Source organism: Gymnodraco acuticeps, unplaced genomic scaffold (genome assembly GCF_902827175.1).
Source record: "Gymnodraco acuticeps unplaced genomic scaffold, fGymAcu1.1, whole genome shotgun sequence".
NCBI classification, from domain to species: Eukaryota; Metazoa; Chordata; class Actinopteri; order Perciformes; family Bathydraconidae; genus Gymnodraco; species Gymnodraco acuticeps.
This window is the reverse complement of record NW_022991657.1, coordinates 68,484-91,192: the sequence shown is the minus strand read 5'-3', so window position 1 is coordinate 91,192 and position 22,709 is coordinate 68,484. Positions and strand designations below refer to the sequence as shown.

At 44.1% G+C, this 22,709-nt stretch overlaps 1 protein-coding gene across 1 annotated transcript; it reads left to right on the top strand.

Moving 5' to 3' along the window:
- Positions 1–2,147: 2,147 nt before the first annotated feature.
- On the top strand, positions 2,148–21,831 carry LOC117534390 (transient receptor potential cation channel subfamily M member 1-like; the record flags this gene model as incomplete). Its single annotated transcript, XM_034198574.1, is given in 20 exon segments — positions 2,148–2,248; positions 4,053–4,229; positions 5,436–5,570; positions 6,863–6,913; positions 7,034–7,174; positions 7,476–7,505; positions 7,718–8,010; positions 8,748–8,976; positions 9,057–9,185; positions 9,259–9,396; positions 9,636–9,764; positions 12,525–12,776; positions 14,806–14,980; positions 15,722–15,742; positions 15,945–16,089; positions 18,076–18,169; positions 18,171–18,279; positions 18,508–18,640; positions 19,115–20,490; positions 20,837–21,831. Coding segments are annotated over 20 exon segments (4,310 nt in total), but the record flags the coding sequence as incomplete, so codon positions are not given.
- Between the last annotated feature and the right edge of the window lie 878 nt (positions 21,832–22,709).

Here is a 22,709-nt window from a genome sequence, read left to right as displayed (position 1 = left end):
TATGATTTTTAGTCTGGTCACGATAACATCCTCTTTTCGGGTGTGTTGTTCAAGCTCCTCGATCCTTCGCTCCATCGTGACAATCTTCTCGTCTTTTTCCTTCATTATCCTCTCCATGCTTCCGATCGTTTCCAGCAGTTTTTTAATTGTTATGCTGTCATCCTTTCGGGTCTTATTTAAGTCACTTATATCCTTGGTAATGCTGGATAAAGCGCCCTTAATTTTTAGGAGATCAGCGTTCGCTGCGTTTGCAGCATTTGCTCGTGTCGCCATCTTTTCACACAATACGTGTTGACTTTTATGTTCAACTGCTAAATTCGTTACTGATAAAAAAGGGCTTCTACTACCTAATTACCTTAACACTAGAACCGCCAGAGGTTTTTGTATAGGCCTACCTAACACCGTCAAATCCCGCTATTAGAATGCAATGTTTAACAACAGGGTGCTACATAACACACTTTCAGGAAAAGTCACGGACTGGGAGACTTTAATATTTTATTGAACATTTTTTACATTGCACACACACAACACACACACAACACACATCACACACATTGACCCGATTGGCGGTTTTAGTGTTAAATAAACTCACTAATGAATTAAACCAGTTCAATACGCATTATTCTTATCATTCTTTATGAGCGCAGAAATAGTCTTAAAATCAGACCTGTTTTTTAAATGAAATCTGACGGCAGGCAGTTAGCTCTGATCACCTATGATGAATGCGCCACACCTAATCGCTGGCCATTCAGCCACAGAGCTCCCTCTATACAAATCAAACTGTAGACGGTGTGAAAGCACCTATTCTTTTAAATGATGGTCGGAATGTGACCTGTGAGCCTTCCGAATTACCGTGGGACAGCACGTTCTAAACTAAAATGTTCAATCAATAAAGCAAGCCCTGTGATTAGTAATTAGATTAGTAATAAATAAAGACTACATATTATTGAATTACAAGATTAGATACACTTTAGTTGATCTAAAATATTGATGTGTTCAAATGCTCTTCAAAACACAACTGCAAGTCAATGAAACTTGTCTTTCTGTATTTGTGAATGAAGCGCCATCTCCTGGTTCAAACCTTAAATTGAAAATCTGGCAACGCCCTCTTGGAAAATAGTGGGAGGGCTTAACATTCCTCGATACTGGTCTTAGGCAGGTTGTAGGCAGGAAGCTGTAAGCTGGAGTCTGAAATGAGGTGCTACATCTGTATATACTAACAAAGGACTTGCTAACTAAGGGCTGACTTATCTAAAGCCAGTTGAGTAGCACTTGAAATGTTTGGCTCTATGAAACCTGATGTACTTATATCATTCTGTTTTCTTCAACTTTGTATCTTCCTGGTCGAATGCACTTATTGTAAGTTGCTTTGGATAAAAGCGTCAGCTAAATTAAATGTAATGTAATTAAAGTTTGTAGAGTGTTTCTTTCTTTCTTTCAGTCTTTATTTCGAACAGATTAAAAAATAACAAATAACAAATGTGAAAAACAGAATACCGTATTGTTATAATATTAATTATTTATCCACATTCATGGTAATATTTGTATATTCAACAAAAAAACAAAAAATGTCTTCATATTAATAATAATAATAAATCATATGTGTCCGAAAGGGAGTAGGAGGAAGCAAATGCTTATTAATTCCCACCCCTTACTTGATCAATGATTGTCCTTTAAATTATTATGCAAGTTATTCCTACTTAGATTTACATTTATACATATACAATCATTTCTCATCTTCAATCACCTCTCTTCATTCTCATATTTTTCCAAAAAAGTGTTTCTGTACATCCTTTTAAACTGAATTATGCTTGTGCTTTGTTTTAACTCCTGCTCCAAACCATTCCATAAAATCACCCCACATTGTTAAACTCATACTTCTCAGAGTTGTTCTGACCTTGAGTTGTTTCAAATGTAGATTTCCTCTCAAATTATACCCACCCTCTCTGTCTACGAACAATGTTTTAATTTCCTAGGAAGTAGATTATGTCTGGCTCTGTACATGATTTGTGCCGTTTTAAATTAAACCAGATCAATGAACTTCATCGGGTGTGTGTGTGTGTGTGTGTGTGTGTGTGTGTGTGTGTGTGTGTGTGTGTGTGTGTGTGTGTGTGTGTGTGTGTGTGTGTGTGTGTGTGTGTGTGTAGGGACTAACGCCTCAGCCTCTGATCAGCTGAGTCTGGCTCTAGCCTGGAACAGAGTGGACATCGCCCGCAGTCAGATATTCGTCTACGGACACCACTGGCCCGTGAGTGCAAATCTATGGGGTCTGGATCTATAAGGGTGCAGATCTATGTGGTCCGGATCTATTGGAGTGCAGATCTATTGGGTCCAGATCTGTTAGATTATAGATCTGTAAGATTATAGATCTGTGTCGTATAGATCTGTAAAATATTTTAGAATATAGATCTGTTAGATCATAGATTTAACAGATATAGATCAGGTGGAATATAGATCTGTAAGATTATAGATTTTAGAGATATAGATCAGGTGGAATATAGATCTGTAAGATTATAGATATATTAGATATAGATCTGTTAGATATGGATCTGCGAGGTATAGATCCTTTAGATCAGGGGTCGGCAACAGGCGGACCGCGGACCTATAATCAATACATTAATAGGGGATTTCAATTTTGATGTGGCGATTATATTTTAACCACCGCCGACAGGGGGCGAAAGAGACGAGTGAGCGATACAGGGAGAGAAACACAGAAGAAGAGACGAGAGAGCGATACAGGGAGAGAAACACAGAAGAAGAGATGAGAGTGCGGCAGAGAGAAGTGGAGAGGAAAGTGAGTGAAGAGAATCATTTGCGATACAGAGAGAGAAGCGGAGAAGAAAGTGAACAGGCGTGTTAGCGGCAGACAGAGAGCGACAAATAATTACACATGGCACTCTCCAAGAAGAGGAAAGTGGACAGTGAGAACAGAGCTTTTAACCCTGAGTGGACTCGTTCATGTTCATCCTGCCCTCTGGGAGCTCAGAGCCAGTGTGTCTCATTTCTTCAGAGACCGTGGCGCTCATTAAAAGAGACAACACGCCACTATGAGACAAAACACCAAGTGTTTGACCAAACGTTCCCTCAGTCAGAGCTGAGGTCAGATGAGCAGCCTCAGAGCCCGATATGATCAGTCCACCAGGATCTACATTCAAACTAAATATGGTTCCAGGGCAGGCTAACCGAGGCTAACCAATGAGCTAACTGAGGCTAACCAATGAGCTAACCAAGGCTAACCGAGGCTAACTAATGAGCTAACCGAGGCTAACCAATGAGCTAACCGAGGCTAACCAATGAGCACCTGCATGTGTGTGTGAGAATGGCCCTGACACCATTTCAGCCCAGATCTAAACTCCTGGCAGGACAATAAGCTCCAGCTCAATTCTCTCACTGAACAGAACAAAGTGAGTGATGGACTGCAATATAAGAGGGACAGAAAGAGAAACTTTAAACTGTTCAGTTGTTATGATGTAAAGACTGATATTGTTCTATAATCGGCTGAAACTGTTAAGTCATGATGTGAAACGGTTAACAAAGAAAAAGATAAACTCAAGCTGCTGCTACACTTTATTTTATTTATCTAAACTTAAGCACTTTTAAGATGCACATATTTTCAAAAGCAATTTGATTTATTTTCTCTATTTTATTTGTAAATGCAGCCCGAGAGGAACATTACACATAACCACAGTATTATATCTGTAGAGTTCAATGTTAATTGACAATACATATTGTTATTTATGAATTGTACTCTCTTTATTTGATTGGCAGTCAGTTGTTGATGACATGCAGACGTTGATAAAGCTACTTCAATATATATCACACTAATTCATAAAGCAACTTAGACATTTTGACGTTCCGGACCTTTGCATGGGGAGATTTTCTCTAACTGGACCTCGTTGAATTTTAGTTGAATACCCCTGCTTTAGCTGATTGATCTTAGAGATAAAGAACCGTTAGATTATAGATTTTAGAGATATAGATCTTTGAAATATAGATCTGTTTGATAATAGATCTGTGTGGTATAGATCTGTAAAGTGTGTGTTGGTCTGCAGCCGGTGAGGCCCTCAGCCAATGAGCGGCCGAAGAGTCCAGGGGCCCAACGAGCAGGAGGGGGGGGAGGGGGAGGTGGGTGGAAGGGTAAAGCCCGCACGAAGAAAGGAAAAGGAGGAAAAACCAAACCGGAGCCGCCGGAGGAAACAGACCCGAGGAAACTGGAGATGCTCAACTGGGTGAGATTGTTATTATTATTATTATTATTATTATTATTATTATTATTATTATTATTATTATTATTACCCTCACTATAAGCTTTATAGAAGAGTCTTCAGTCTATAGCAGCAGAACTAGGAGCTGAGGCCTGTTCTACGAAGCTGGTTCAACGTAACCTGGATATGTTTGAGTTAGCCGGTTGGCCTAATCCAAAACATACGCGCTCTCGCTAAACGCTCTTACGATGCGGGTTATCAAGTGGATCGCTCAAGCCAGCCGTGTCCTATCTAGTTAGGTGCGCGTTCACATGAAAGGGGTGGTATCTGGAGCCTTCGACCAATCACAGACATGGAGAAGCATACTGACAGCGCAGCGTCATACTTCCTGAATGAAAACTCAACTATAATATTAGACATATGAAGAAGTTAAAGTTTAAACATCCATGTCTTAAACACTTGATCCAGGATCAAAGCCACAGAGCTGCACCTGCAAGGTGAATACAGCTGGGAACAGAACAAGTGTTTGAATGCGTACATTAACAGCTTTATGATATCACTGCCCGTCTAAGACACCATCTGACTTTCATTACATTTGACTCCAGTGTTTCCTCAACTTAATGTGTTGCTTCAAATAATCCTTCTGCATCCAGTCTGTGACGCTGTGAGTGTTGCACGGCCAGATACGGCTCAGCTGACTCAGATCAGGAGATGATACATTATGAAGTGATATGCCGCGGACTGTACTTAATGTGACTCTGATCCGGTTACTTATGTTGTGGCAGATATTTCAGTAAGCTTTCTTAACGCTAATGTTATAATAGTCAGACTGCTCTGAAGATGGAGCTGATATTCTATTCATGTTCACGTTCACACAGTCGCTGATTTTTGCCGGCCGTCTTTCCTGCAACGGCAGCTTTTCTGTATTTCCTTTCTCCTGTAATATGACTTGATCGCTTTAAACTCACACACTGAGCTCTGATTGGTCAGCAGGCAATGTTTTCACAGAGTTGAGCTCTTAGCCTGCAACCTAACATGGTCCCGACCAGGTTAGCCGCACAGCATCAGTTACCATGGAGATCTAGCCTGCAAATAAGAGAACCAGCTTCGTAGGACCGGAAACCCAGAGTTTTCCCTGAAGTTAGCCGCTAAGAGAACATCCGGCTTCGTAGTACAGGCCCCTGGTCCCAGGTCAGTCTGAAACAGAACTCACTATAGTACTTCCTGCAGGTGAACTCTCTGGAGCAGGCCATGATGGACGCTCTGGTTCTGGACCGGGTGGACTTCGTGAAGCTGCTGATCGAGAACGGAGTGAACATCCATCACTTCCTCACCATCCCCCGCCTGGAGGAGCTCTACAACACGGTCATACCTTTATAACCAGTATTAATATGCTTACAGACACGAACACCTTTATATCTCAGAATTAAGATTTAAACATGTACAAATACCAGCGGTCAGGGCCTTTGTGTGTGTGTCTACAGAAGGTCCAGTTGTGATAGACAGGGTTCGCCACTGACACACACGCATCTTTATACATCAGTATTAATATATAAACATAAACAAAAATATATATAATAAATGTTATAAAAAAACGGTCCCTAGAATTACGTGACGTTCAAATAAAAACATTGCTGACTTCATGATTAATCTGAGTCACTACTGCAGTAAATGTATATTTAACATGTGTTTTTACTAAAGTAAATCATTATATTATATATTATCTGAGAGGAGAAGACCCTGGTTTGGGTGGGATGTTATATTGTTTTCTTTTTGTGTTTTGCATTTGTGTTACATTAGTTTTAATGTAAAAAAATGGGCATCTTGTCAAATTGTGTCATCTTCGTGTTATCATCGGTGCATTCGCCCTCACTCTGATCGGGGCGAATGCCCGATGGCACCGATGATAACAAGATGCCCTCACGATGGCCTTACGATGGGCAAAATTGACACACGAATTCAACATGAAAATGAACCTTCGCAAGGTCCTTCGGCAATTTTTTGGCATGCCAAAGATTTTGCCTCCGCTCACGAAGTTGCTGCCGGAGCCTGAGAAACTCCACCAGCGATCATACGAAGGATTAAGATGCCCTCACGAATGGCCCGATGTTGCTACGATCACAGCCGAATTTGAACATTTCCTTTATCGTGTGTCCATCGGGTTGTTTTATTGCACAACAAAATCATGTAAATATATTATGTAAATAACCCAATTTGTGTTCTGTGAAACTAAAAAGGATATAATATATTATTTTGAAGGACAGTTGACAGGAAGTTGTTGTTGTTATGGAAACAACATTACGGAGAAAACGTAATATTTTCTACATATAACGACGGATAAAGTAAAGAACAAAGTCTGAAGATATCAGTACAGTATCATAGTACTGTAACATAATTGTTTTTGGTACTTTCATTGCAGTTGTATGTCTTAAATGTAATGTAAATGTTGCCTTCGTGTGTGGTTCGGGGCCATCTTCGTGCGAAATTCACAATTCCATATTCGTGTGTCCATCGGGTGTACATTTCGGGACAGTGTGACAGGGCCTTTAGAGAAGACCAGGAAATGATGGATACACGGATCGTGTTCAAATAAATAGGCACGCAATGTATGTTTAGTATGTTCATGTGTTAAAATGTTCATGTGTTCATTTCTGCAGAAGCTGGGTCCGGCGAATACGCTGCACTTCGTGGTGCGAGACGTGAAGAAGGTCAGTTTGGGGTTTCCTGCTTACAACCATTCTTCATATGAACAAATACAGTAACCAGAAACCTGATTGGTTCTTAATAACTAAAGACATGATATGTGTATTATACCACGTGCTGTTCAGGGGAACCTGCCCCCGGACTACCAGATCACCCTGATCGACATCGGCCTGGTTCTGGAGCTGCTGATGGGGGGGGCGTACCGCTGCAACTACACCAGGAAGAGCTTCAGGACTCTTTACAACAACCTGTACGGCCTGAAGAGGGTGAGCAAATCCACCTCAAAACTGAAAGAGTTTCAATGGTTCTGACTGATGGTTCTGATGGTTCTGGATGAAGTGTTGATGTTTCCAATTATTCTGGATGAAGTTCTGAAAGTTCTGAAGGAAGTGCTGATAGTCGTTGTGGTTCTAATTGTTCTGAATTAAGGGCTGATGGTTCTGGATGAAGTGCTGATGGTTCTGGTGGTTCTGAATGAAGTGCTGATAGTTTTGATGGTTCTGTATGAAGTTCTGATGGCAATGGATGAAGTTCTGATGTATTTCTCTCCTGTCGGTTATCTTGCAGCCTAAAGCTCTGAAGCTCCTCGGGATGGAGGTTGGTACTTCCTGGTTCTGTGGTTCTGTGCTCCCTAGTTCTGTGCTCCCTGGTTCTGTGCTCCCTGGTTCTGTGCTCCCTGGTTCTGTGCTCCCTGGTTTTGTGCTCCCTGGTTATGTACTCCCTGGTTCTGTACTGGTTCTTTACTCCCTGGTTCTGTACCCCCTGGTTCTGTATCATGTTGCTCTGGACTCTGACATGTTGTCTCGCAGGATGACGAGCCGCGAGCGAAGGGCAAGGGGAAGAAGAACAAGAAGAAGGAGGAGGAGGTGGACATCGACGTGGATGACCCGGAGCTCAGCCGGTTCCAGTACCCGTTCCACGAGCTGATGGTGTGGGCCGTGCTCATGAAGCGCCAGAAGATGGCGCTGTTCCTGTGGCAGCGCGGCGAGGAGGCCATGGCCAAAGCTCTGGTGGCCTGCAAGCTCTACAAGGCCATGGCCCACGAGTCGTCTCAGAGCGAGCTGGTGGACGACATCTTCCAGGACCTGGAGAACAACTCCAAGTGAGTTATTATACACCTTCCAGGACATGGAGAACCACTCCAAGTGAGTTATTATACAACTTCCAGGACCTGGAGAACCACTCCAAGTGAGTTATTATACAACTTCCAGGTCCTGGAGAACCACTCCAAGTGAGTTATTATACACCTTCCAGGACCTGGAGAACCACTCCAAGTGAGTTATTATACACCTTCCAGGACATGGAGAACCACTCCAAGTGAGTTATTATACATCTTCCAGGACCTGGAGAACCACTCCAAGTGAGTTAAAGTGAGATAAAGGAGGGCCCAGTGTTTCCTAAATGAGGTGATAAAGGAGGGTCCGGTGTTTCCTAAAGGAGGTGATAAAGGAGGGTCCAGTGTTTACTAAAGGAGGAGGTAAAGGAGGGTCCAGTGTTTCCTAAAGGAGGTGATAAAGGAGGGTCAAGTGTTTCCTAAAGGAGGTGATAAAGGAGGGTCGAGTGGTTCCTAAAGGAGGTGATAAAGGAGGGTCCAGTGTTTCCTAAAGGAGGTGATAAAGGTGGGTCCAGTATTTCCTAAAGGAGGTGAATATGGAGAAATTGAAGCTCCTTTCCTCTCATCTAGAAAATCAGCTCGAATCATGGCTGCAGACCACAGACTTCAGGTCACTCTGTCAGGAACCTTCCTGGTCTTAACTCATAATGAGAATGCAACCCTGGTGTTTTGTGACCACACAAACAGGAAGTGTGTTTTCATGACTTCCTGCTTTCTGTGTGCAGGGAATTCGGGCAGCTGGCCTACGAGCTGCTGGATCAGTCGTACAAACACGACGAGCAGGTGGCCATGAAGCTGCTGACCTACGAGCTGAAGAACTGGAGTAACTCCACGTGTCTGAAGCTCGCCGTTGCTGCCAAACACCGAGACTTCATCGCCCACACCTGCAGCCAGATGCTGCTCACCGACATGTGGATGGGCTGCCTGAGGATGGGCAAGAGCAACAGCCTGGAGGTAACGCGCACGACACCAGGCTGACCTTGGTTGGCAGATAAAGTATTTTAATATTATATTGATCTAGTTTTTGTCTGCAGGTGATCTTAGGGCTGGTCTTCCCGCCTCTAATCCTCCTCATGAAGTTTCGTCTTGGAGAGGAATCTTCCTTTCATTCGTCCAGAGAGAACGACGAGGGCAAAAACAAAGACGACGACAAATCCAGCAAGGTACTAACACTTCAGATAAATATGAATAGTTCACTTTCATATCAGAGTGTAGCAGTTTGAGTTTGTTTTTCAGGACGCCGCCTCCAACGTGGACGCCACGTCAAAGAAAGGAGACGAGGATGAAGACCAGAAGAAGAAGAGGAAGACTCCCATCGGGAAGAAGATCTATGAGTTCTACAACGCTCCCTTCACCAAGTTCTGGTTCAACACGGTATAGATATTATAATCTCTGAATTATTATCTGTCATTTTCTTTAAGAGTTCAGACAGTTTGTCTCTCCTGGTTTTTATAAAGACTACGAATGTTCAAGACCTGAAAACTGTTTCAGGTCCAGGATCATCAAGAAAAAGACAAAAAACATTAATGAAAACATTCAAATTCAATTAAAATATCAATAATAATAACAATAATACATTATTAATTATAATAATTATAATACTCTCTCCACAGCTCTCCTACCTTGTGTACCTGGCTCTGTATAACTACATCATCCTGGTGAAGATGGAGCGCTGGCCGTCCCTGCAGGAGTGGATTGTCATCTCCTACATCATCACGCTGGGCCTGGAGAAGGTCCGACAGGTAAGCACACCTGAAGCCTAAGGAGGTGATAACGGTGTGCGTTGCGGTGACACTTGTTAGCAATTCTAGAACCCTGAGAGCAGGACATACTGAAAAGAGTCAAGGGAAGCCTATAAAAGTTAACAGCATTTAATTACACAAAAGATGCGTTGATGTACAAATGAAATCCGCGAGTGGCGGCTCTCCCACCAAGCCTCCGGTCACCCCAGGTCAGGGGGTGAAGAGATCGATTATTGGCTTGCCCTTCCTGTTGTCATCTGAGGTCTTCTCCTATTGCCCGGGGTCGTCGGGGGGTGGGTCCAATGCAATTCCTGCCTTTTTCTGTTGCTAAATTAGATCATTCTGGTGTCTGTGGTTATTTAAACATTCCCTGATAAACGTTATTCAGCGTCAATAAATGAGTGCTAATCCCAGTGTGTTTAGTGTACAACATCACATGCCATTTCACCTTCAATTCACGGTTTGAAAATGTAGCATTTCGCCACATGCTAATGCTAACCGGAAATGAAGAATTTTCAGAATAAAAGTGTTAAGTTAATAGCTAGTGTGAACTTCCGTTTTTTTCAGAATAAAACGTATTTAAATTAAAGGGGACCTATCATGCAAAATGCACTTTTGTACGTCTTTTATACATGAATATGTGTCCCCGGTGTTCCAGGGAACTCACCAAGTGTCATAAAACACAACCCTCTCTTTTCCTCCGTACCCAAAGCTGCAACGGATCTGATAAAAACTGATCCAGATTTGAACACTGTCCTGACGTCAGGACGGTGGAGCTACGGCTATTGGGCCAACTCTCCACCTATCAGGAGAATGTGGGGTTGGGCCACGGCCGGTCCTTGCCGCTCGAAAGCGCTGGAGACGCTGTAGTACATATGCCAGGCCTGTAAGTGGCGCTGTAGTCTGCCACAAAAGCAGCGAAGAAGACTTCCCGCGCATGGTTGCCATGGTTGCCATGGTTGCCCTTCTGGTTATTCTCCGCTGTGGCTCTCTTTCTCCCTCCCCGAGGCGAGCGTTTGCTCCCGCTGCTGTAATTCAATGCAATCCCTCCCCGTCGCGGCCAGCACTGTAATTCTCTCCGGTAGTCCACAAGCAGATGACAAACACCCACTTCCAAGGGACGAGGGGACCGTGTGGCAGAGTTTCAGTTAGGTTTTCTTTCGACGGTCAACATGTCCGTTAAAGTTTAAATCTTCCGGACCAAATTAGAGAAGTGCCGGTCAAAGGTCTTCTTTGTTATTTATTGAGCTTTAAAACAAATGAATAACGACTCTATATAATAATATAATAAAACACTGAGGACGGAGATATATTTTTCTCACCCTCTTCTGACTTGATCAGAGCACGCTCCCCTCTCCTGCAGGGGGGCGTGGTCAGCTGCAGCTCACAGAATCAGCCCCCTGCAAAAACAGGGCTGGAGAACAGCAAATAGAGCGAAATGAGGCATGACTAAAATGCATGATCTGTTTGGTATTTTGAAAACAGAAACGTATAAATATACCTTATATAGGTATGGCCCTACAATATATCATTTAAATATAGCATGATACGTGTTCTTTAAATAGTATATTTAATTCAAATTACACCATATCAACATTGGTTTTAATTTCTAACACACTAGAAGACTGTATCTGTATAACGAGTACGAAAAAGTGAGTAACGAGGAGTGTTTGAAACTCAGCTTGTACAGAGCAGGTAATGTGCACAGAAAGTCTGAAAAACCAGTAAGGAACTGGCAGTGTTGGTCTGGGCCTGGCAGAGGATCAGGAAACAAAGAGGTAACTCAACCGGCTGGTGGGCTCACCGGGGTTTCAGGAGAGGAAGGCAGGGTCGGCAACGGGAAGTCAATCTGGAACAAAGTCTGGAAGAGTCTTGCATGAGAGGCTTAACCCATAAGAACCGGACCCATTTCTACTTTTGGGAAAATTAAGGGCAAAATAATTTACACTAATATACTACTTAAAACACATTTCTGACAAGTAACCCCCCCTAGTGTCAAATATCTGAAAAGTGACATTTATGTCACATTGGGCTTTAATGGTAAAATAACTCTTATAACTTAATTAATGAGGAGGATTTTTTTGTTTAAATTAGTTTGAACATTCTTTGAATTTAGGAATAAAGAATATATTAACTACATATCATTGAATCAGCTAAATTAACTTAGCAGATCATTATCATATTTCTCATTCTGACATATGTGTCAATCCAGATTTACTTTGAAAGTTTAAGGTTAAAGTCCCGATGTGACATCAGTTTCACAGCGATGTTTATTTCATTTGTTTCATATCAATCTGATCAATAAATATTTCCACAACAGGTTAAATGTAACAAAGGACGTGTTATGTAAGTATTTTAATTCTTAAATGGCTTGAATTTTACATTTAGCAACACAAAACAAGCTTCTGAAATGTAGCTAGTTCTGTCACATGTGTTAGTCTGACACATGGACATCTTGGACATGTTGTTATGGAAATACTAAATCACATGACCTGGCCCATGACCCACCAGACTGTTCAGGATGTGTTACTTAGGGACTTCATGAGATAAAAACAAGGCTAAAGCTGTATAAGGAACTTTTCAGAACAGTTAAATGTCCTGTAACACCTGTCACGGTGGGTCCTTTTAAACACTGGCTTGATTGCAGATGAGCAGCAGCTGGGAGCACATGTGAGCTGAGTGGCTGACAGGTGGGGTGAGGTGGAGGTGGGGCTAAGGAAAAGTACTGATAGTGTATAAATGTACTGAATCCCACCTCAGATCCTGATGTCGGAGCCCGGGAAGCTGAAGCAGAAGATCAACGTTTGGATGGAGGATTACTGGAATATCACGGACATGGCGGCCATCGCCGTGTTCCTGCTGGGTCTCCTCCTGCGGCTGCAGAGCGAACCCTCCATGGGCTACGGACGCGTCATCTATTGCGTGGACATCATCTTCTGGTACATCCGAGTCCTCGACATCTTCGGCGTCAACAAGTACCTGGGGCCCTACGTCATGATGATCGGGAAGATGGTACGTCACTACTACATGTAACTGTTGATGAAACTCATTAAAATAAAGCTTCCTGTCAACAACAGGTGGCACTATATCTATGACTCATCATTTACCGGTTAAAGTCCTAAGGCCGGGACTCTAATGAAGCAAAGGACATTTAGACCAGGTTGGACCCTGCATGCCTAAGTCTCAAATTGGCTGCCATGCTACGGCCAGAGCGTTGAACTGAAAGCTTTGACTAAATTATTGACCAACAACGACAACAAAATGATCATATTTTACCTCAATTTTAAACGCCTCAAAATGATGTTGAAATAACTTCATACTGATATTGATGCTTTGGCTATTCCGGGTCGTACCGAGCAAAACACTTTAAATATTAATTCTGAAAGGAGATCGGATCGATCAGACTACGCTACCGTTGTAGCGAGTTTGTTCGTACATCTCCTCGCATTTGCTTTGCACCTGGTGTTTATAACAGATGATCGACATGCTGTACTTGGTGGTCCTCATGCTGGTGGTCCTGGTGTTTATAACAGATGATCCACATGTTGTACTTGCTGGTCCTCATGCTGGTGGTCCTGGTGTTTATAAAAGTTGATCGACATGCTGTACTTGCTGGTCCTCATGCTGGTGGTCCTGGTGTTTATAACAGATGATCCACATGCTGTACTTGCTGGTCCTCATGCTGGTGGTCCTGGTGTTTATAAAAGTTGATCGACATGCTGTACTTGCTGGTCCTCATGCTGGTGGTCCTGGTGTTTATAACAGATGATCCACATGCTGTACTTGCTGGTCCTCATGCTGGTGGTCCTGGTGTTTATAACAGATGATCCACATGCTGTACTTGCTGGTCCTCATGCTGGTGGTCCTGGTGTTTATAACAGATGATCCACATGCTGTACTTGCTGGTCCTCATGCTGGTGGTCCTGGTGTTTATAACAGAAGATCCACATGCTGTACTTGCTGGTCCTCATGCTGGTGGTCCTGGTGTTTATAACAGATGATCCACATGCTGTACTTGCTGGTCCTCATGCTGGTGGTCCTGGTGTTTAGAACAGATGATCCACATGCTGTACTTGGTGGTCCTCATGCTGGTGGTCCTGGTGTTTATAACAGATGATCCACATGTTGTACTTGCTGGTCCTCATGCTGGTGGTCCTGGTGTTTATAAAAGTTGATCGACATGCTGTACTTGCTGGTCCTCATGCTGGTGGTCCTGGTGTTTAGAACAGATGATCCACATGCTGTACTTGATGGTCCTCATGCTGGTGGTCCTGGTGTTTATAACAGATGATCCACATGCTGTACTTGCTGGTCCTCATGCTGGTGGTCCTGGTGTTTATAAAAGTTGATCGACATGCTGTACTTGCTGGTCCTCATGCTGGTGGTCCTGGTGTTTATAACAGATGATCCACATGTTGTACTTGCTGGTCCTCATGCTGGTGGTCCTGGTGTTTATAACAGATGATCCACATGCTGTACTTGCTGGTCCTCATGCTGGTGGTCCTGGTGTTTATAACAGATGATCCACATGCTGTACTTGCTGGTCCTCATGCTGGTGGTCCTGGTGTTTATAACAGATGATCCACATGCTGTACTTGCTGGTCCTCATGCTGGTGGTCCTGGTGTTTATAACAGATGATCCACATGCTGTACTTGCTGGTCCTCATGCTGGTGGTCCTGGTATTTGTAACAGATGATCGACATGCTGTACTTGCTGGTCCTCATGCTGGTGGTCCTGGTGTTTATAACAGATGATCCACATGCTGTACTTCGTGGTCCTCATGCTGGTGGTCCTGGTGTTTATAACAGATGATCCACATGCTGTACTTCGTGGTCATCATGCTGGTGGTCCTGGTGTTTATAACAGATGATCGACATGCTGTACTTCGTGGTCCTCATGCTGGTGGTCCTGGTGTTTATAACAGATGATCCACATGCTGTACTTGCTGGTCCTCATGCTCGTGGTCCTGGTGTTTATAACAGATGATCCACATGCTGTACTTGCTGGTCCTCATGCTGGTGGTCCTGGTGTTTGTAACAGATGATCGACATGCTGTACTTCGTGGTCATCATGCTGGTGGTCCTGATGAGCTTTGGCGTGGCGAAGCAGGCGATCCTTCACCCGGACGAGGAGCCCACCTGGAGGCTGGCCCGCAACATCTTCTACATGCCTTACTGGATGATCTACGGAGAGGTGTTTGCAGACTCCATAGACTGTAAGACTAGAGTTCATAGTAAGACTGCAAAATGTCCATCCTCACTGTCCTTAACCTCTGTCCTTAACCTCTGTCCTTAAGCTCTATCCTTAACCTGTGTCCTTAACCTCTGTCCTTAACCTATATTATTAACCTGTGTGCTTAACCTGTGTCCTTAACCTGTGTATTCATCTTCTATCCGTAAACTCTATCCTTAAACTATATCCTTAACCTATCTCCTTAACTGTGTCCTTAACCTGTGTCTTCACCCTCTATCCTTAATCTCTATCCTTAACCTCTATCCTTAACCTATGTCCTTAACTGTGTCCTTAACCTGTGTCTTCACGCTCTATCCTTAACCTCTATCCTTAACCTCTGTTCTTAACCTCTCTCCTTAACGGTCCTTAACATCTGTCCTTAACTTCTGTCCATAACCCCTGTCCTTAACCTCTATCTTTAACCTCTGTCCTTTTTTATTTTGATATACTTTATTAATCCCTGTGGGGAAATTGTTTCTCTGCATTTGACCCATCCTGTGTTAGGAGCAGTGGGCTGCCATTTTTGAACGCCGCCCGGGGAAAACGTAACCTCTAACCCTAACCCCTGTCCTTAACCTGAGTCCTTAACCTCTATCCCCACCCATTTTCCACAGAAATGTCGCCACTGTGCAGATTGGTCCTCTGCTGTCCAATGTATGGCTTATTATAACTGTAATTTGATTTTCTGCCTCTTTTCTGTTTCCCTTTGACTGTTGACGGACAGTGTATGCGATGGAAATCAACCGTAAGTGACTCAGACATCATTTACCGTGAACTTCAGCTCACTATCTTCTTCTCTTTCAAAATAAAAGCCCACAAGTTTGTCGAGTTGAGTTGTTTTATTGTGAACGTTTTCTGAAAGCAGATGACCTGCACAGGCGATATATATATATATATATATATAGATATAGATAGAGCACATATAATAATGCTGTGTTTGGGTTTAGCTCCGTGTGGAGACAACTTGTACGATGAAGATGGGAAGAAGCTCCCCCCCTGTATCCCCGGCGCCGGGCTCACCCCCGCCCTCATGGCCTGCTACCTGCTGGTGGCTAACATCCTGCTGGTCAACCTGCTCATTGCTGTCTTCAAGTCAGTGTTAAATACATATACACACAGCACACACTGACCACAGACCAGGAAACACACTGACCCCAGACCAGGAAACACACTGATTGATTGATTGATTGAAAAGTGTATTAACAGCTTGTATATTGGGTACAGTACAGTACAGCTCAAAACATACAATTGTTAAGGGGATGCAGACCAGAGAAAGACTTTCGTCTTGTTTACATCAGGGTCCCCCATTTCCAATTCATCATATCATTTAAGACATTTAAGACATATTTGACATACAGATGGCTTATTTACAATTTTCATTTTAGATTTGGTTCTAATTAGGGCCGGGACTCGATTAAAAAAATTAATCTAATTAATTAGAGGCTTTGTAATTAATTAATCGAAATTAATCGCATTTTTAATCACATATAAATATTTGACCTGAGAACAGTGAGAAGCAATTTTTTTCACATGGATTTTAGTATACCATTAGGCGCATTCACACCGCAGTACTTTTCCCACAAAGGTTCATGAGAACTTAGTTCATGAGAACTCTTTGAACCTGGGGGTGGATTAGGCAAATGAAGCCGCTGACGTCACTTCTTCTTCTTCTGCTCTGGGTTTACTGGCAGGCCGCAAACCACTTCACGGCGTATACTGCCGCCCAAAGTCCCCGGCCGGAAGTCCCCGGAGTTGGGGACTGGCTTCAGTAGAAGCTGCTGGGACTCCCAGCAGCTTCTACTGAAGCCTTCCGAGTAAATCGCCAGAACGCCGACACCTCCTCATCTCCACCGCTCCCATGTTTTATTTTGTGTTGCCATAAGTTAGTCTCTCTGCGTTTCTGCGCTGGGCTAATGCTAATAATGCTAATGCGAGGATATGGCGACAATGGTGGCTTCACAAAACTTTTTGGGAGTTTTACGGGGCGTGGTTTGCAATCCGCCCAGCCAATCAGACATATAGCTCTCTTCTCACAAGAGAGCCGTACGAAAGTCCCTGCTAGAGAGCAGGGACTTTCGTGGTCCCTGCTAGAGAGCAGGGACTTTCGTGGGGTGAACTAATTTTAGTACCGGCTCTTTTTGGTGTGAACGCGATAAAAGAGGCTAACGTCCACGCTAGCTTCCACGCTAGCTGCTATATGTTTTTGCATTGAGGTGATACTTGAGGCTTGATGTGCTGCGGTGATATGCGAATTCCTTTTTGCATAATTTGCACACAACCGTGCTCTTATCGACGCTTCCATCCGTCCGTTTTTCAAAACAACATTTCCCACTGTTGTTCACTGTGGTTTGTTGTTGTCTGAAGTCATGAACGTTAGTTGGTGCTCCAGTATAATCGGTACGCCTGAAACTCATCCAGTGAGGGGGGGGGGGGGGGGGGGGAAGCTGTCCATTGAACGACAGGTTGAGATTTGTACCATTACCGGGGCCAGTTTTGCAATGCTCTCCCCCGAAGGTGCTCTTTAAGAGAGGTTTTGAAGGTAAGTATAGTTTTACTTTCCTTTACAGTTGTGGGAAGAGCGTTCCACCTTGATGTGGCATCATTGCGAAACGTGTATTCCCCCTTTTTTGTCTGACCCCAGAACAGGAAACACACTGACCCCAGATCAACACCTCTACAAAATAAAATGTTATTTCCAAGTTAATATTTACACTAATCTGCATTTAATTTAAGACTTGAGGAGAAATCTTCTTACCTCTCGACCAATATAATAATAGCATTTTTCAAGTTCAACCACTGGCATGAGGCTTAGTTTGATCTCAAGCACAAAGTTAGTTTTGAACCTTAGCACAATATTTAGTTTTGACATCAAAATGTTAAAAGAAAATTGTTAAAATATTAACACGTGGCTAATTTTGAACTCCATATGATATCTACAGGCTATGTGTCAAAGCATGGTAAAGTAAAAACAAGGCTTTGTTTACACGTTAGCACAAGGCTAAGTTGGAACATTAGCTCAAGGTTTTGTTTACATGTTAGCACAAAGTTGACCTGCTGTCCTCCTCTTCCTCTCCGCAGTAACACGTTCTTCGAGGTGAAGTCCATCTCTAACCAGGTGTGGAAGTTCCAGCGCTATCAGCTGATCATGACCTTCCACGATCGGCCCATCCTGCCCCCCCCCCCTCATCGTCTTCCCACACATTTACATCATGCTGCGCAGACTCTGCTGCCGCTGCCGGCGCCGGACCGACGGCGAGCGCGATGACGGCGAGAGGCGCCTCCGTAAGAGTCAAACATTTATATCTAATTATCTATTTTTAATAACAACATATATATACTCCTTGGTTAGAGCATATTAGATTAATATCTAATGTGTTATTTTTAATAACATATGCTGAAAATAAACATATACAGGAATATCTGTCCGATGTTAAATTAGAGATACACGTTCATCTATCCTCTTCCAACATTTTAAATAAATATATTGTTATATATTTATGTGTATTTCAGAGCTGGTGTTGAGTGCGGAGGAGCTGAAGAGTCTGCATGAGTTTGAGGAGCAATGTGTGGAGGAGTACTTCAGAGAGAAGGAGGACGAGAAACAGTCATCCAACAACGAGAGGATCAGAGTCACCTCAGAGAGGTACCCCACCACATATATATTTTTATATATAGACATTTTTATTCATTGGGATAAAGCCCTTGAGATGCACCATCTCGTTTTCAAGGGGGTCCAATAGCAACAACTGACAGACATAAACAAAAAGACAAAATGCAAAACATGACACACAAGACAAACCACATACAGTCTGTTAAGTACAATTCAAGCAAAGCACACAAACATTACAATTTGAGACAGTCGAGCAAATCAGTTTCATCAATATCAGTTATAACAAGTACAGAGCAGTTGAAAGTGAGATGATAATGTTTAAATAAACCCAATGATGCAAGAGATCTAATGGCAGCAGGTAAAGTATTCCAGTCTGTTGGGGCTTTGAAAATGAACGCTCTTCTGCCAATCCATTTTTTGGCAGAGGACAGAGAAATAAATCTGAACAGAATGTCTATATATAAACTCTATTAGTATACTTCTACAGACTTCTATCATGTGTGGCAGGGTGGAGAACATGTCCATGCGTCTGGAGGAGGTGAACGAGCGGGAGCACTCAATGAAGGCGTCCCTGCAGACCGTGGACCTCCGGCTGACTCAGCTGGAGGAGTTTTCCTCCCGGATGGTGAGTGCTCTTGAGCGGCTGGGGGGACTTGACCGGGCCGAGCTGGTCTGCAGCCGGGGCTCCTCCCTCTGCGAGGGCCCGGGCCTGCTGCGCCACGGCAGCATGAACAGCAGCGACGGGTACAGCCTGTACCGTTACCAGCTGGAGCTGGAGGACCGGGGCCCCGGGTCTCCAGAGGGGGGGAAGGGCCTCTCCGGGTCTCCAGAGGGGTGGAAGGGCCTCTCCGGGGACACGGAGGGGGGGAAGGGCCTCTTCGGGGACACGGAGGGGAGGAAGGGCCTCTCCGGGGACACGGAGCTGGGGAAGGGCCTCTCCGGGGACACGGAGCTGGGGAAGGGCCTCTCCGGGGACACGGAGCTGGGGAAGGGCCTCTCCGGGGACACGGAGCTGGGGAAGGGCCTCTCCGGGGACACGGAGATGAGGAAGGGCCTCTCCGGGGACACAGAGCTGGGGAAGAGCCTCTCCGGGGACACAGAGCTGGGGAAGAGCCTCTCCGGGAAGACGGAGGATGGGAAGGGCCTCTCCGGGGACACGGAGCTGGGGAAGGGCCTCTCCGGGGACACGGAGCTGGGGAAGAGCCTCTCCGGAGACACGGAGCTGGGGAAGAGCCTTTCCGGGAAGACGGAGGAGGGGATGGGTCTCTCCGGGGACACAGAGCTGGGGAAGGGCCTTTCCGGGGAGACGGAGGATGGGAAGGGCCTCTCCGGGGACACAGAGATGGGGAAGGGCCTCTCCGGGGACACAGAGATGGGGATGCGCGTCTCAGGGGGGACGGAGGATGGGAAGGGCCTCTCCGGGGACATAGAGCTGGGGAAGGGCGTCTCCGGGGGGATGGAGGATGGGAAGGGCCTCTCCGGGGACATAGAGCTGGGGAAGGGCGTCTCCGGGGGGATGGAGGATGGGAAGGGCCTCTCCGGGGACACAGAGATGGGGAAGGGCCTCTCCGGGGACACAGAGATGGGGAAGGGCGTCTCAGGGGGGACGGAGGATGGGAAGGGCCTCTCCGGGGACACAGAGATGGGGAAGGGCCTCTCCGGGGACACAGAGATGGGGAAGGGCCTCTCCGGGGACACAGAGCTGGGGAAAGGCGTCTCTGGGGACACAGAGATGGGGATGGGCCTCTCCGGAGACACAGAGCTGGGGAAGAGCCTCTCCAGGGACACAGAGGTGGGGAAGGACCTCTTCAGGGCCGGGGACATTGAGGGGGGCAACGAGAGCTTCCAACTGAGCCCAGAGAGACGAGCCAGACCCCTGAGAGGTGGGTCAAGAACCAGGAAGCTAACACTGAAGGACCTTAGTTAACAGGATTAAAGTCGTAAAATTAAAACAAAAACTGCTAAAAACAGGGAAAAAACGTGGATGTTCTGAGATTAAAGAGAATATCTGCACTAAAAAAACACACAGATTCATGATAAATGATGAATGTGGGTTTTTCTGCAATTAAAGTCTCAATTTATGATAAAATCGTACAAAGGTATGAGAAAATAACTTAGATTATCTCTGAGAGAAACCGTTTGTACACCTGCGCCTACTTAACCTGTGCTAACACATGCTAACCTGTACTAACAGTACAAACACATGCTAACCTGTGCTTCCTGTTTCAGGGTGGACTCTGGAGGTGGGGGTTTCCAGAGAGAGGACTCAGTCTCTGTCCAACGTTAACATCCTGATCTCCCCCTGCCCCCCCTACCCCAACCCCCCCATCAGCCCAGACCCTCCGGAGGAAACCCGGCTGTGGGGTTCGGTGTCCTTCCCCCTGGAGAGGTCAAAGGTCACGCAGTATCTGTCCTCCCCCACCCTCAGCAGCTCCTCCAATAGGAAGTTCTTCAGCAGCACAGTCATCTGTAGCTCCGCCCACCAGGACCCGGAGGACAAACAGGAAGTGGAAGAGAGTAACATCGGAGAGGGGGAGGAGCCTCTGGAGGACAGGATGTACCCAACGCTGCGCTCCAAGAGTCTGAACATCAAGCAGAGGAAGACGAGGAAGAAGGATGGCGAGGAAACGCTGCGAACCGCCGGCAGCGTGAAGGACCTGGTGTTCAGAGACTCCGACTGATGAACATGAAACAAACGCAGAGGAAACAAAAGGAACTTTGTTATTTTATTATACAAAGAACCAGGACTTTTTATCCGAGTAATACATGCCGCCCTTTCCTGGTTTTTATTATGTGACTAAATACAGATTTACTCTACAGGTCCCAAACCTCTTCCATCAGGAGAAACGTACTGCAGCTTCAGAAACGATGCAGATAGAACATCATAACTATTCCATACATGAAGAAACATCTTTAAAACACAACGGAAAGCAGGACCACATTGTTTTATTTGATTTGTCTGTCACTAAAATGTATTTTTCAGCATCTTTTTGAAATATGGTCTAGCTGCAGCCTCCGCAAGTACACGACACGCCTACCTGACACGACACTACGGTTGGCTGAGAGACATTGACACCGTACATGGCAGATTAAAAACGAATTGCAAATGTTATTGTAGCATTTTAAGCAACTATTAGGCACATTATTAATCTATCTATCCGTTTGAGACACAACAGTATAATGACTTTAAGCACAAATCATTTTGTCTAATTAATAAATAAAAACAAAAAGGGGGCTTAGTAAACTTTATTTTTTAGTAAATATAAATTGGTAATAATGAGATCATCTATTAATGTTTGTGTAACTGCTACACATGTTTTAATACATACATGTAGATATTTATGAACGTCTAAATATAGTTGTTAAAGGTTTTAAGTTATAAATAATCACATCATGGGGTCATTAAGGTTTCAAGCATGTTCATGTAAGGTAGGCCTAATATAACATGAAAACATGATTTTAAAATGTCTGAATCTCACATTAGCCTGTAGTTTGGTATGTTGTTGATATTGGCTGGACACCCCTTCACAATGATCATCATTGATTTTTTTTAGACCAAATTAGGAAGGCCAGTCAGGCCACTAATGAGCTCAATCATTCACATGTATTATTATTACTTTATAAATTAAGAGTATATAGTCTATCACAAAACCTTTGAAGGAATCCTCATGCATTCTGAATGTTTCTGTACTTTAAAAACATCATGGCTCAAGATCCTGTTCTTGTTTAAGATTATTCATACTAATTTGTGAATTTAACATCCATATTCACTAGGGATGTAACGAACCCAAAACTCACGGTACAATAATATCGTGATAACAAGTCCACGGTACGGTATTTATCGCGATATTGAATGATAAAGGGAAAAAAATGTTTGTTTTTTTATTTAAAAATGTTCTTTATTAAATAATAAATCTGATGTGTACATTATTTTTAGTAGGATAGCAGTATTTTAAAGTGTCAAAAACAAAGTGACAGTAACAGACTGGAACAAGAAAATCACTAAAAATCACTAACTCAGCATCATCAGACAGGTTATTAGGAATATGAGCATGTCCACATTTCCAGGTAGAAGCTGGGATGTTTGGGCATTTACAATATC